We start from the raw sequence: 13,913 nt of genomic DNA on the forward strand, positions 1-13,913 counted from the left end.
GCATAAAGGAGCCTAGGGCTGTTAAAATGCACCCGCTGTTACAATCTGCCTGCAAAAGAAAATCCCTGGGCACAGAGAGGAACAACCCCCCTATTACTGTTGGCTGCCTAGTCCCGTGGCTGGGCAGAGTGGCCAGTGTGACTCCCAGGTGGCAATACCTCCCAACTCAGCCTGCTTACCCCATAAGAGTAAAGAGAAGTCTTTAATAACTTCTCTAAGTTTTTTTTAAACCAAAGCCTGCCATGTGCAGAGCCACACCAGCTGGAGAAATTGTCACTGATATTTCAGCTCAGCTTGCCATCACAGGCAATGGCTGTCTGGCAGATGTGCCCAGCCCAACACACTCCTGCCTACATCTTACCTTTCAGAACACTGAGGACTGCGTCATTGCTGTAGCGTTTTCGGGCAGCGTTGGTTGCCACACAGTGGTAAGCCCCAGCATCACTCTCTTGCACATCCACGATTTGGAGGACGCCATTTGGAAGAGTTATAAACCTGGGTGACCAAAAGGAAGAGTGCGTGAGACAGGCTATGCCTTACCTGAGCTATTCATCAACTCAAAGCCCTTTTACCCCTTTCTTTTCTCCTGCAAATGTATCACGTGAAGGTCCTGGTAACCACAGCAGAATGGGACCAAAAAAACTTTAGGCAACCCAACTGGTGGTTCTTAAAAACCAGCTGGTACAGAGCTATCCATCACCCTGGAGACTTCACAACATAGGATCTGTTCTTGGGAGACCAGACCAACAGGACTTCATTGATATAAACCAATTGTATTGTATGAAAATACTACATACACACACACATGCATGTTTCTACATACAGATTTGCAGATGTCTCAAAGTGTAGAAGGGCCTTTGCACACAGTACAGCCAGTTTCACCACCTGCTTTTCACAAAGGTTTGGTAGCTGGAGAAAAAAATATATTGCAAAGAAGTCTGAACATCATCTTTTTCCTGCTGCACTTCAAATACATGAAGGGAGCAACTGATAAACAGCTGCACTTTCATGGCCCAAAGCATCCAGGACACAGCCACCTGAAGCTGCACCATTCCTGGGTTGTGTTGATTCCTTCTGTTCTTCCATGGGCTTCTGGCTTTCACAAGCCGACAAACTTACAGCCAGGAATTCAGTATTCCCCCATTTGCCCATGGGGGGCTACTGGGCAACACTTCCATGGACTGAAATGGCTACATGGCTCACAACATGAACACAATCCTTCCTGCATTATACTGAATAAAGCAGATGATTAGCAATTAGCATAAAAGTAGGAGCTGGCTGTCAGCATCTCCATTTTCTGCCTGGATTCCTAGATGGCAGCCTCTTTATTCTTGAATGCAAGGCGCAAAGCCTACGTGATCCTTTTTAATTATATATGAGATCCATTTTTAATTGCAAGCCTCTCTAAACAGAGCTGCCGAGCTTTGACAGGCAGTTCTGGGTTATCAGTCTTCATTATGAAGAGGACACATTCAAAGGCAATTGCTATGGGGAGGGACAACAGTTATTCCACAGGAACAGCACAAAGACAAGTTACAACCATGAATACCAGTCCTTCCATCCACAAAGATCACGGTAAGTAAACCCAGTAAGTAAAACTGTGGTTCTCCAGGTGCTGAGACAGCCGGTTTACCATGAGTGAGGGTCATGAAACCAGGAGGACCTTAAGAGATCACTCAGCCTGTGTTCAAGCCATGGTCATCAACAGCACACCTGCTTCTGCAAACTTTTACCCTAAATCTCCAGTAATGGGAATATCTCCCTTGCCCTAAGCAGTCTATTCCAGAGACAAATATCCCTGCTGTGAGACTAGCACCTATCCTGGATCTCAGTTGCCGCAATCTGAGCTCAACACTTCTTGTCCTCTTCACAGCTGTTAAAAAAACAGAAAAGCAAACAGAGCTCCTCTAGTGACCATACTGTCTCTGCTGGCACACAATACTGCAGCCCGATTCATGGACGCAGACCTGCTGAAGCTTCCCACGTACACAAGGGCAACTGCCCCACATCCCTAAAGCCACGCTCCCACTACTTACAAAGATGCTCTTCACAGGACCAAGCTCAAGAGACCTCAGAGGAGGTGGCAGCCAGAAAGCCCTCATCAGGATGCCTCATCAGGACTCAGGAGAAAGACAACAAATATTTGCATCCTCTCAGCTCTGTAGAGGGAAAGCCTCCCACTGCGATAATATTTATTTTTGTCGTGCATCTGCTATTTGAGTCTGTAATTAATATCAAAATATTTCAAACACTAGGCATGGCATCTCCCAGCCACAAAAAGACACTCCAGTTATGCATCACAGATACGCTGAGGCTGGGAAGGACCTCTGAAAATTGTCTATGGTCCGTCCCCTCTCAAGAGTAGGGTCAGCCAGACCAGGCTGCTCAGGACCGTGTCCACGTTCACGCTCCTCCAACACACCCAGCTTCTCCCGAGGGCAGAAAACAAGCCGCTGTGTTTCTAAAGAGAGCATGAGCTAAAGGCAAGGGGGAGTGAGTGGGGAGACTCAATCAGCGTGTAGCTCAAGATGGTCCCTTCAGCAAGGCCAGCAGTAGAGAGATCTACTTAACGCACGTCCTGTCGGGAAAGCATGACAGAGGGGAGCACTGCTCTCCCAGGGAAGCAAGGAGGGCAGAAAGGCAGAATTTCTCTATCCACAATTTCTCCCAGCTGCTCACAAAGCCTCCAGCTCTTCAGGCTCCTGGCAGCGCTGATCTAGAAGCCTCCAGGCAGCCTGCAACAGCATTTTGCTCCATCACCAGGCTCTCTGCAAGGAACCTAAGTTTGCCTGATACTTCAGAGCATACAGTTGGCGCTAGCTTTTCTTCCATACACAGGGCAGATCTTTTTGTCTGCTCACCTTCACTACAGATCGAGCAGAAAACCAAATGCAAAGGACAAACAGACAAAGGCACTGAGAGAAACAGAAATGCTGGAACCTCAGCAGTTTTGGGAGTTTTTCCATTGACAGCTACTGCACCAGGATCTCACAGAAGACTTCCTTGAATGGGGGTGAAAGGGAAGCCCCCCACGCGCAGCAGCTAGCCAGTTAAAGGGCAGCCACTCAGGCCACAGCCCAACCACCATAAGCACAGACGGCAGCAACCTGCAAGAGCAACAAGGCACAAAGAGGCAGCTGCTCCTCCCTCCGCTCCTCCCTGAGCAGAACGCGCAAGAGGCTGACGGCTGCCCACCTCTTCAGTGCCCATTACCAAGGCTCAAGTGCTCAAGAACTTAAAATCAAGCACCACTGCCTTGAGTCCAAACCCTGCAACCCTACAGCTCAGGGTGTTACACTGTGCGTATAGCAGAGAATATTCCAGCATCGACAGTCCAATTCCCTTTCTCACTTTCTCCCCAGTAAAAAGAGTAAGAGGCTTACTTTCCTTGCAGCCTTTTGGAGGTACGCAAAACTGACTAATAACCAGGCTCAGGACAAGTGAGGAACCTGAAGCTGTGTTGCAAGCTCTAAAGTTTGCAAGCCCTTTTGCTTACAGTTCAGGAGTCCTGTACGTGAACGTGAAGCCGTATTAAGGCACTGCTGACACATGACAGAAGTAAACTCTCCACACAGATAAAACCCTCACTTAGCCAAAATGTGGAAAAAGATACTGTGATTGCAGACCATGTGATCTGTAGGGTATGTGTTTATGTGCAGAACTCCAAAGACTTCCAGTTCCTAGCAAGTACTCATCTTGGCTCTAGAGAAAATAAACAGCAATTTGAATCCTGGGGAGAAACCCAGCCAGCACCTAAAACAGAGAAAAGATTATGCCAAGAGATGTAGCACACGTCCCAAAGCAACTGCAAGCTGGAGAAATCCTGCAAGCCACCCCTCAAGCAGCTGCTGCAGATTTAATAGCATGTTTTTTAAAAGTACTTCAGAGCCAGAATTTAAAAATATTTCTGTGCCTTACTCACATATGAAAGTTTATCCTGAGCTTCAGCAGGGCAGCAAAGGTATTCCAAAAAACATCAGTAAGCACTTCTATACCCTTTAGGTTGCCTAAATATTTTTTAAGTTCAGCCTTCAGCACCTTTGAGGTGGTACCATGCTAGAACCTGTACCCAAGGGCAAAGGGCAAAGAAAGTGCCCAAAGATAAGATCAACACACACAAAAAGAAGAAAAAAGGAAAAAAACCCCGCAATGTCAGTTTCCCATGATTATTCTATCCCTCTTAAAAGAAATCATAAACATTGATGTAGTAATATTATCTCAAGGGCTATTATCTACAGCCCGAGCCTGATTTTGTACATACACGTAACCGTGCTATTCTGAAATATGAAATCATCATCCTGATGCCTACCTATCCAAATGATTGCATTTTCACAGGCTCATCAAAGCGTGCACAGGAGGGAGTCCACAGTAATCAGGCTGGCCTGAGATCTGTCCTTAGGCATGATGTAGTAAGGATAACAGAATGCTCTGGTTGGCAGCCAACATTTCCTGGAATTCACTTAACTCCTTCGAAAGCTGGTTATATTAAATCCAACAACAACAACTAGACAACAACAAAAAAGCAAATCCTTCTGGAAAAGCGTATTATCTAAAACACGATTTAAAAAGAAAGATCTGCAGCCAGATATTATGGTCTGGCTTTTACAAGGAAAACAATTTTCAGGCTGCCCGTGTTGAAAGCAATCTCTGAGCAAGTAATTTCACAACATCCATCGAGTTGTCTCATTAAAAAGCCATTGCCCTATCTATGGCACACTTCTCCCTGCAATCCCTTCTTTTTTGTTTTTTAATTTCTTTTTTTATCAATTAATTTTCTTCTCATTACAAATCAACAGTATCCTATAAACCTTTAGATGCCACACCTCATACTCAAGGATGTAAGCAGTTATTCTTATAGAAACAGTCACTGCTGCAGAATTATTCCTAAATCTTTCCCCGCCTCTCTTTTCTTCCTCTCCTGCCTCTTGGCTTAACTACCCTGGGAGGGAAACAGCTCCTTCTGCACAACAGAAAATGAGTTTTTAAGAACTAAAGGACAATATAGCCACTGCTCCCCTGCAGACCAACTAACAGCTAACTACTGGTTTATCCTCTTCTCATGCCTGTAACTGACTTTCATTAAGGAAAAGGTATCATGCTGCAGGACTCTTACCTTTTTCAAAAGAAAAGAAAAAAAAAAATTCAGGGTCTTTTATTAGATGACCTCTAAACATGGGAATAAAACAAATGGAAAGACCTCCCAGATTACGGAGCACACACAGTGGTCTAGAAGAATCATTAACCCTGAGATAAATATGTGAAAACAGTGAAGAAAATTACTGTCTCTAAAACCACAACCAAAATGAAAGAAAAACCACATCATGGAGTTCAGTTGGGTATGCCCAGTACCCCCAGCATGGCACCCCCACAGTCGGCTGCAGAAATATTCCTCATGCCAGGCCCCAATCCCCCACAGACTTCTACCTCACTTAACTTCACACGAAAGGACAAGCCAAAGGCAGTCCATGCCACTGCCTGCTGCGCTCTGTTCCGCACAACACAGGCTTTAGTAGGGTGCAGGTTCTGTGCTGTAAGAACTGGCACAATTTCAAGTTTTTCCATTCACTTTTATGCTGCTGTCTGCCCTTCTGCATACTCTTCTTGGTGTCCCTCCAATGTTTTGCACGGGGAGTAAATGGCTGATGTAAACTGTGCTGAAATTGCACATCTCTGCATACAGACCTTCCACGCCACTGGAAAACTGAGGCTCTGGTCTCAATTACTTTGTTTATCAGCCAATTTCACTTCCTTGAAACTATTTTTTATAGAGCGAGCACTTGGTACATCATTAAAGGTTCCAGAACAAGAGATCAGTAATAAAAGTGGACTTGGTTTTTTTATTATTATTATTATTCCTCTTCCCCCTGCCTTTTTTTTTTTGTTTGGGTGGATTGGATGTTTGGGGGAAAGTTAATTTTATTTAGGTGTTTTATGGACCTGTTTGCATGGGCCCCTTAAACACCTCCTCTTACATCACTTAATTACCAGGCCCAAACCTGGTCGCTTCATTCTACCTTTTTATGAAGGATTTCCACATCCTAAATGGTCGGGTTTTGTTTTGGGTTTTTTTCAAGCTGACCCAGGAAAGCAATCAGGGAATCACCTGGGTTCTGCTGGAACAGCTTCATGGTCCTTCTCCCACGTGATGACAGGGGAGGGTAGTCCTTCGATGCGACACTCAAACCGGGCCATGCCATTTTCTTCCACTGTCTGCGACTCTGGCTGTTGGAAAAAGCGTGATAATGCTGGGGAAAGAAGAAGGGAAGGAAAGTTATTAACTCAAGTGTTTCTGCTGAGAAATGCAAACCTGTTATAATATATAAGTTAAGAGGAAGGCTTTTCTCTCCTAAAGATAGCCTGAAATGTAATTCGTCACTTCCCCATGCCCTACAGACCCTCAGCAATCTTAACAATAGTAACTGAAAGGTTTCAATGTGCAAATTTGCTTCTTGCCTCATTTTCTCCTTTAAGGCAGTGTGACAGAAAAGACAGGCAATTTGCTGGTTTCAGCAGTTACCTTCCTAAATTGCTTCCTTGTTTGTTCACTTGTGCCACTTGGGAAGGACACGTAGAATGAGAAAAAGAAGAGGGGAAATGCCGCAGCCCTGAGAGACGAGTTTCCCCTTGCCTTGTGGCATTCCTGCAGCCACAGGAAATTAAAACAGGGCAAGAGGAAGAACAAAGCCAGATGTCAAGTTACTTACACAAAACAACTGCCCACAGGCTGGCAATGCTGGAGACTAGGGAAAGAGACCATGAGGCTTACGATACTCCTTCCCCACAGTGAGCAGCTTTGCCTGCAAAAACCAACTTCATCCTACTCAAGCAGATGACATGCAGTCAAGGGGATACAGACACAGCCACCTTGCTAAGAGGAGGACTGATTTCATACATGCCAGGACACTTGTTTACTCTCCAAGGCTCACCCCTGTCTGTATGCTTCTTTCTATACCAGAGAGGCTGAACTGGCTTCAGAGACAAAGCACTAACATTTGTGATTGCTCTTGGACTGCACCCTTCCCATCTTCATAGACACCTGCCTCATCTTCTCTTTCCATGCACACAGCAAAACCCTGCGACTTCAGCAGAGCAGAAATCTTCCCCCTGGGGCTGTCAGCATCTCTCCTGTCAATAGCATAACCCAGAGGCATCTCAGTCACACGGTAGAGTTTTGAATATGCATGCAGGCTCCTTGACTAGGGTAGAAAGCTTGTATTCTTCTCCATGAGAAGAACTGGCTTCTGCTTTCAATAAGTCTCTGTTAAATCGCCTTTGCTGTTAAACCTACCCTGTCGTACAAATTCATCCAGCAACGCTATAACACAAGTGCCAGAAATCCTGACTGTGGCACAATAAACATAAATTTCAGCCAGAAAACAGAAAACTGGGCCAAGCACAGTGTGGTGCTTATAAGGACCTCAAGTGACCTTCTGGTCCTCCAACACAATCATGGGCTTGTCCCACCACCGCCTCCCAAGAACTTCCATCATTGCTTTGCATTGAATAGTACTCGAAATCTCAAGTTTTCTTTGCATCACACACACAAACACTTTATTGCAGTGTTAGCTTGAGAAAGCATGTAGAATTTTGAAAATTAAATGCTTTTACGTGACCTATTTTAACCTTGGTGTATTCTCAGCTGTCATCAGTGTTTTCCTTTAATTTAAATAGTTATCACATGTTTAAAGGAACTCATGGCTCTCCACAGCAGCTACAGACTGAATTCTCCCACCAGCTGTCTGCCGAGTCTAGTTTTTCAATTCAATGCAAATAACAATAAAAAATGTTTTCCTGGAAAAAACTGAAAAAGACATTAATATACAGGCTCCAATTCAGCCACCTGCTTTAGTATTTTCAAATATTTACTGCAGACTAACACAAAGTAATTTCTACAGATTACAAGATCTTTAAAGCTCATGTTAATAAAACTCTCTGAACCTAAGAGTTCAAAAGAAAATCCATCAAATGCCAGCACACATTCAGGATGGCACCATCAAAGCAACCTTCTCCTGGCAGCAGATATCCTTAGTGCTCTTTCCCTTACTCTCTTTTCATCCTACAAGCGTAAATAAGAATACTTTGGCAGGCTCTGAAGGGTCATGTACCCAGAAAGGTCACGATGGGAGGCAGGAATCGTTCTAAAAAGACAAAATCTATAGGCATCTCTGTTTCCTCCCCTTCATGTCAGGTCACCTGTCTGTTCTGTTCGTTATTAAGTGACATCATCTAAGGTGATACAATGAGGTCCTGAAGTTTACAGCAGCTTTAAACCAGTCTCCAGAGATCAGAGAACCTAGCACATGGTGTGCATGAACAGCAACCCCCTGTCACCAGCAGTGGTGAAAAGGCTCCGCAAATCCCAGGGGGAAGCTCCTCACTCTCTCTGCTCTCCCTCACGGCTGCATGCATGTATATTTTGCACAGTTTGGTAAGAACGCAGGGCATTTAGCAAACCAGGCTTAACTCTGCACATTTTGGCATGAAGTGCGAAGGCGTACAAAAGGTGACTGTGCCTCCTGGGCCCCCCGGAGTTATCCACACAATAACCTGTCCCAAAGCATGGGGCTGCCAGCTATTCCTCCCTACCACCTGCCAGACCTGCACCTGCAAGCCTGAAATTCCCTGCTGAGAACCAGATCCTGTCCTTCACCTCCATCCAGCCCCATCTGCCTGCTGTGCTGGGCTCCGGAATGGCTCTTCAAAAGCAAAGAGCCAAGAAATGCACCCATGACAGATTTTTCATTAGGGTGTGGAGGAGCGTGACTAAACAGCGACCCCGATTAGGCAGCGCAGTGTCCCTCTCACTCTGAGCAGCACATAGAAACAGTCAGGCTTCCCAGGCAGAGGCACAGCTTGCCGGCAAAGGCTGAGCTCAGTGGGCACGGGAGGCTCAACCCTGGCAGCGCAGAGCAAACCATGTTTTGTCTGTTAATGCCTTCTCGTGATAACTCTTGCAGTGGGATTCAGAGGCTGAGCACTGCTGTCGTATTTTTTTTACAGCATCAGGACAGGGACTGTAGGGATCACTGAGGACAGGCTGAAAATAAATCACCTCTGCAAGCTCTGAAAGGAGCAGTGCGTAGCCTCTCCAATGAAGGAGAGGACAGGGAACATGAACAGGGATCTCTTGTGCATAGCAAGCAAGATAAGAACGGTGAATAGGTTTCTTTAATGTAGGACTCACAAGAACCCTGGATCTCAGCATTGGCAAAGCTCAGTCAGAGACAGACTTGCTGGCCAGGCTTGTTGCTGCTCCACAAGCATCCTCTGCATCAGCTTGGAGCCAAGTCCACAGCACGCCGTGATCCCTTGTGCTCCTCCTCCCTCCACCTCAATACCCCTTGGGATGAATGGACAAGGCAGAACATGTCCAGCACCTACAACGTGACCCAGCCTAGGCTCAGAGCTGTGCTGCAAACAGCTGATGCTTGGAGGAAAGGAGAGAATCAGCCAGAGCAAGGCAAGCCTGCTGCGGAAGGAGAGGACAGGAAAGCAGATCCTGCTACTCTGACGCACTGCACAGATGTGCGTGTGGGTCACAGCCAGCGCAAGACAGGCTCCAACACACTGCTAACCCTAGGGCCACAGGGATACTTAGGAGCGGCTGTTCTCCTCCCAGAAACACGTTCTGATAGAAGGGACTACTGCAGAGGTGCTACAAAGCAAGAGGTCTTCACATAGGGAGGCAGGGAAAGAAGATGATTGAGGGGAAAAGAGAAACAAGGATGATAGACAGATACTCTACTTTCAATGCCTCAGCTAGGTTTTAGCTTGCAAAGCCATCCTGAGCCCCAAAACACCCCTCAGCCCTGTTGCACCGATTACCCTGAACACCTTAACAGGCCACTCAGTAAAAATTACCCACTGCAGGTGAGAAGGTGAGGAGCGTTACAGCAAATTGCCCTGAGCAACATGCCAAAGCAGCAGGCTCTGCACTTTCGGGAATGGAGCATGCAGCTCCCTCCCCACTGACAAGTTAAACCCAGCTGGAGCCAAGCCGTGTGTGCCAAGGCTTTTAGCAGCGAGCCCAGGGGCGACTGCAGCATGGTGAAACACAGCACCCTCCCCCTCTCCCAGCAGACTGATCCGTACAGGAGGCCGAGAGCTTGGAAAGACTGCCAGCCAGCAACACTACACCCCAGGCAGAAAATGCAGTCTATGCAAGGAATTCAGCCTTCTGAAAGGGGCTTGCTGCTCCCTCCCACAGTGCTTTGCCCCCACTCTCTGTGTGCTCATCCTCTTTGTACCTTTTGTAATTATTAGTAGGTATTTCTAAGATTCTATCTAACTTCAGTCCCGTCCCGTCCCCCGTCCCGTCCCCCGTCCCGTCCCGTCCCCCCCCCCCCCCCCCCCGAGAGATCACGTATACTGCCTAAACCATCGTCTCTGAACAGGCCAGGGGAGCAGAAGGGAAACACTCACAGAGTCATGGGAGCAATTTGCCAAAGCACAGCGGAGGCAGAGCCAGAACAGTGCTCAGTTTGCAGGGCCATATGGCCGCACAGGTCCTGTGCTGCCCAGCTAATCCGTACATCAGTAATCCTTGCTCCTGCCTCTTCACATATGCCAGTTCCCCACCTACTTGGACCAGCATCTGAAAGTTACATCTGCAGATGGTCCAAAGCCTGTGCATTCATCTCCTGGAGGTTTTCCTGCCCAGCCTGGCTCTGCCTACAGCCACCGGCTTTCACTCACCCATACACCTAATCCACAAAATAAATTGCATAAAATCCATAAAATAAACCCTTAAAATAAGAGCAAATCCCAATCTGCCTTTCCTCAAATCCCAGGCACACCGTGCATGACAGAGAAGAGATGCTCTCCCTGTGGAGAGTGGATCACAAGAGCCCGTGTGCATTGATTCCTGCTGTGGCCTGTCCCTCCAGCTGCAGTAACACACCAAACCTCTCCTGCGCTTGCTGCCAGCAGCCACCCAACACAGGCCCATTCCCTCCAGGCACAGCAAACATCTTCATCTGACAGTCACAATTACTGTAATTTTCTAGAACCTCCCTCGCATAAATTGTTTAAGCTAAATTAACAGCTTTAACAAATCTTCACAAATGTAGCTATTAACAGGTAGAAAGCTACACCTTCCCACAACTACAATAATGCCCCTGGTATTTCCACACGGGAGCACACAGGGCTCAAAGAAACCCGTAGACCTAATTCATCAGCCTGAGCAGCTGTTCAATTAACAGGCATGCTCACACCAAGAGCCACCACAGACTGCTCGCTCCTCCTCATTTGCCACAGCCACCACTGCCACGAGGTGTGGATGGTGGACCGAGGCACGGGTGTCCCTTGGTTGCACACAGGATGCTGGGGAACACTGGGCAGTGAGCCACATGTTTATCCAGCAAAATATGAACAAGCTGAACACCTGGGTCACACTGGAAGGGGAAGGATGGAAGTCATCACAGTGCCATAGCCCGCATACACCGTTCAACCTCTGTCACTCCCGCCTGTCTGCTCTGAACAGCCCCCTTCCAGCCTCCGGGCTTGCTGCTGCCTGGCGCATCCCCTCCCTTCACTGGGGAGCCAGCAGCCCTTACAGCTGGAGGTGCCAGAGCTGTTCTTGGGGCTGTCAGCAGGGAGATGCAGACTTCCACAAGCCTGGAACGTGGCAGATGACACTAACGGCACAGAAGCAGTGCTAAGAAAGGCAGGAAATACATGAAAGTTCTTGCACACACGGGCAAACAAGGCTGACGACGGACTCAGCATGGCACGGGCAGAGGCAAGAAGCGGAGTGTATCCCTACCACCACGAGGTGCATTTGGCATCTGCCTTCAGGGAAGTGGCACAGGACTCATCCAAATCCCCCAGCAGCAGCTTTTGCACCTACTGCAACAAGGCACTGGGCTGAGCCCTTAGCTGCCCTGCCACAGCGTCCTGGTGGCACCAAGTACTGTGCTCATACAAGGCAAGCTGAACAAATAAATGAATCGAGGTATGAAAAGCCATAGGAGGTTACTTGGTATTATGAATACCCAAATATTCCTCCTTGGCATTGCAAGACTCTATGGCGCACAGAGTGTCCCACATCCCCAGGTGAGAAACCCCAGCCCAGGGAAGGAAATGCACTGCGGGTCAGAAGCGCAAGCTGATGGCAGGGATAACACATCCCACCTGCTGAACAGGTTTTCTTCTACTGCTCTGTACTGATCAGCAGCGCCCAGGGCAATCAGCACAAAGAATAACTGCACTTACACGTAAACAGCTTTGGATAGACTACTGTATTCAGCAGCAGGAGAGAAAAAAACAAAACACAACAGGCCTTTACAATCTCATTTGCACCAGCTGAATGCTAATATAGTGAGTGCTTCTGCCCAACCCACAAAACAAATCGAAGTGAGATGCATTTCATTAATCAATTCCCTCGCTGCTCTCCATTCAGAAATGAGTGTCTTTGTCCGGTGCATGTGTGTGCCACAGAAGCAGCGCTTTCCCTGTGCAGAAATTTATTAATTGTTTTATCATTTTATATTATTTATTATAAATTTTATTACCATTATTATTGTAATAAAAGGAGACATACAAATACGCACAAGGAGAGAGTTCACCTGAAATTCCCTGTTTCTGGGAGAAACCCAGAATGGGATGGAGAAATGTGTCACCTATGCATGCTCCTCTGGAAAAATCCAGGGGAAATGAAGGGCAATTTAAGTCAGTCTCCTGGTTTTGAGAGGTCTCCACTGTTCTCACACATGAGACACCAAACAATAAACCTAGGTCTGTAACAAGAGGCACAAACCACTGCAAAAGGCAAAAGGCAAGGTGCAAACTTCAACGCAAGTCATCCCTAAAAGGGAATATATCCTAATTCAGGGTGGCTAGGATTGGGGCAGGAACAGCCAAATAAATCCACCTGAACCTTTTCTACTGCACGCCTCCCACCTCCCCAGACAGTATCTGCATGCAGGACCCCCGACCATCTTCTCAGCCCTCAGGGGTCCCTTCACTTAATGAAAGGCTGGAACAGGCTAATTTATCTGGCACTACAAATCACCAAAAGGATGGAACAGGAGGGATGGGTCACCAGCAATCCGTGGGTGTTACATGCTAAACATTTTCTGACTGTAAAAGCAGGACACGTTGCAAAGGTCAAAGATTTTCCCTTGATCTGGCAAAAGCTTCACCTGCCATCAGGAGTGCTAGTTTCTATAGCACAGTGCTCACAGACTGAAATACGTGCTTGGCCAAAGCTGAACCACCCTGCTTGGGGCAGCAGAGGCTGAACACATCACAGTGTGAAGTGGGTGTTAGGACATCCACTCTGCATCTTCACCTAACATGGCTCTGAGCAAGTGCAAAAGCACCTCAGCCCTGATAGTGTGCTGTGCAGCTGCACCCGTCAACATTTACATAAGCCACGGTACCAGAGAGAAGTTGTTACTGTATTTGCATTATTTTTTAACCTCACCTGTTTGATAGGTCAAGGAATCATTTATTGGCACTCACACACTTGAAATATCTTCAGGAGCCATTCCTGAATACAAAGGAACTTTATTCTTGAACACTGAGCAAAGATTCAGCGGTTCAGATTGTGGAATGTCACATCTTGGAGTGTCGTTCTCAAAGATCGAAATGAAAAACAGCCTGAAGAGCCCTTTCTTTCATCTCTTCCGTTATAAAGGGATATTCACCTCACAAGACGGTCCTGACACCAAGCAGAGCCACACACTCATGTAGACAGCTGTCTGTTCTAGCCTGCACGCTGCTCTTCATTTTCTGAAGTTTCCCCTGGAGTTCAGAGATTTGCACCACGCTGAGATGAGGTAAATTCTGCCTGCTGGGAACATCTGACCAAACCCAATGGCACCTACTGCATTCACCAGCTACTGAGGGAGCTACAGCTGCTTGGCTCTACCCTGGTCTCAACGTTCCTTGCTCAGCATCAAACTCCCCAA

At 47.1% G+C, this 13,913-nt stretch overlaps 1 protein-coding gene across 3 annotated transcripts in view; it reads right to left on the reverse strand.

Annotated features, from left to right (window-relative positions):
- Nucleotides 1–13,913, reverse strand: part of IGDCC4 (immunoglobulin superfamily DCC subclass member 4) — a 111,475-nt gene that overhangs the window by 50,420 nt on the left and 47,142 nt on the right. For all 3 annotated transcript variants that reach the window (XM_080396930.1, XM_080396929.1, XM_080396928.1), the window contains 2 exons: nt 6,104–6,245; nt 362–495 (listed from right to left, as the gene is read on the reverse strand). In XM_080396930.1, coding sequence (XP_080253056.1) covers nt 362–495; nt 6,104–6,245 — 276 coding nt within the window. The remainder of the gene's footprint in view (nt 1–361; nt 496–6,103; nt 6,246–13,913) is intronic.

The sequence above is a fragment of the Falco punctatus genome, assembly GCF_963210335.1.
Source record: "Falco punctatus genome assembly, chromosome: 7".
Lineage (NCBI taxonomy): Eukaryota > Metazoa > Chordata > Aves > Falconiformes > Falconidae > Falco > Falco punctatus.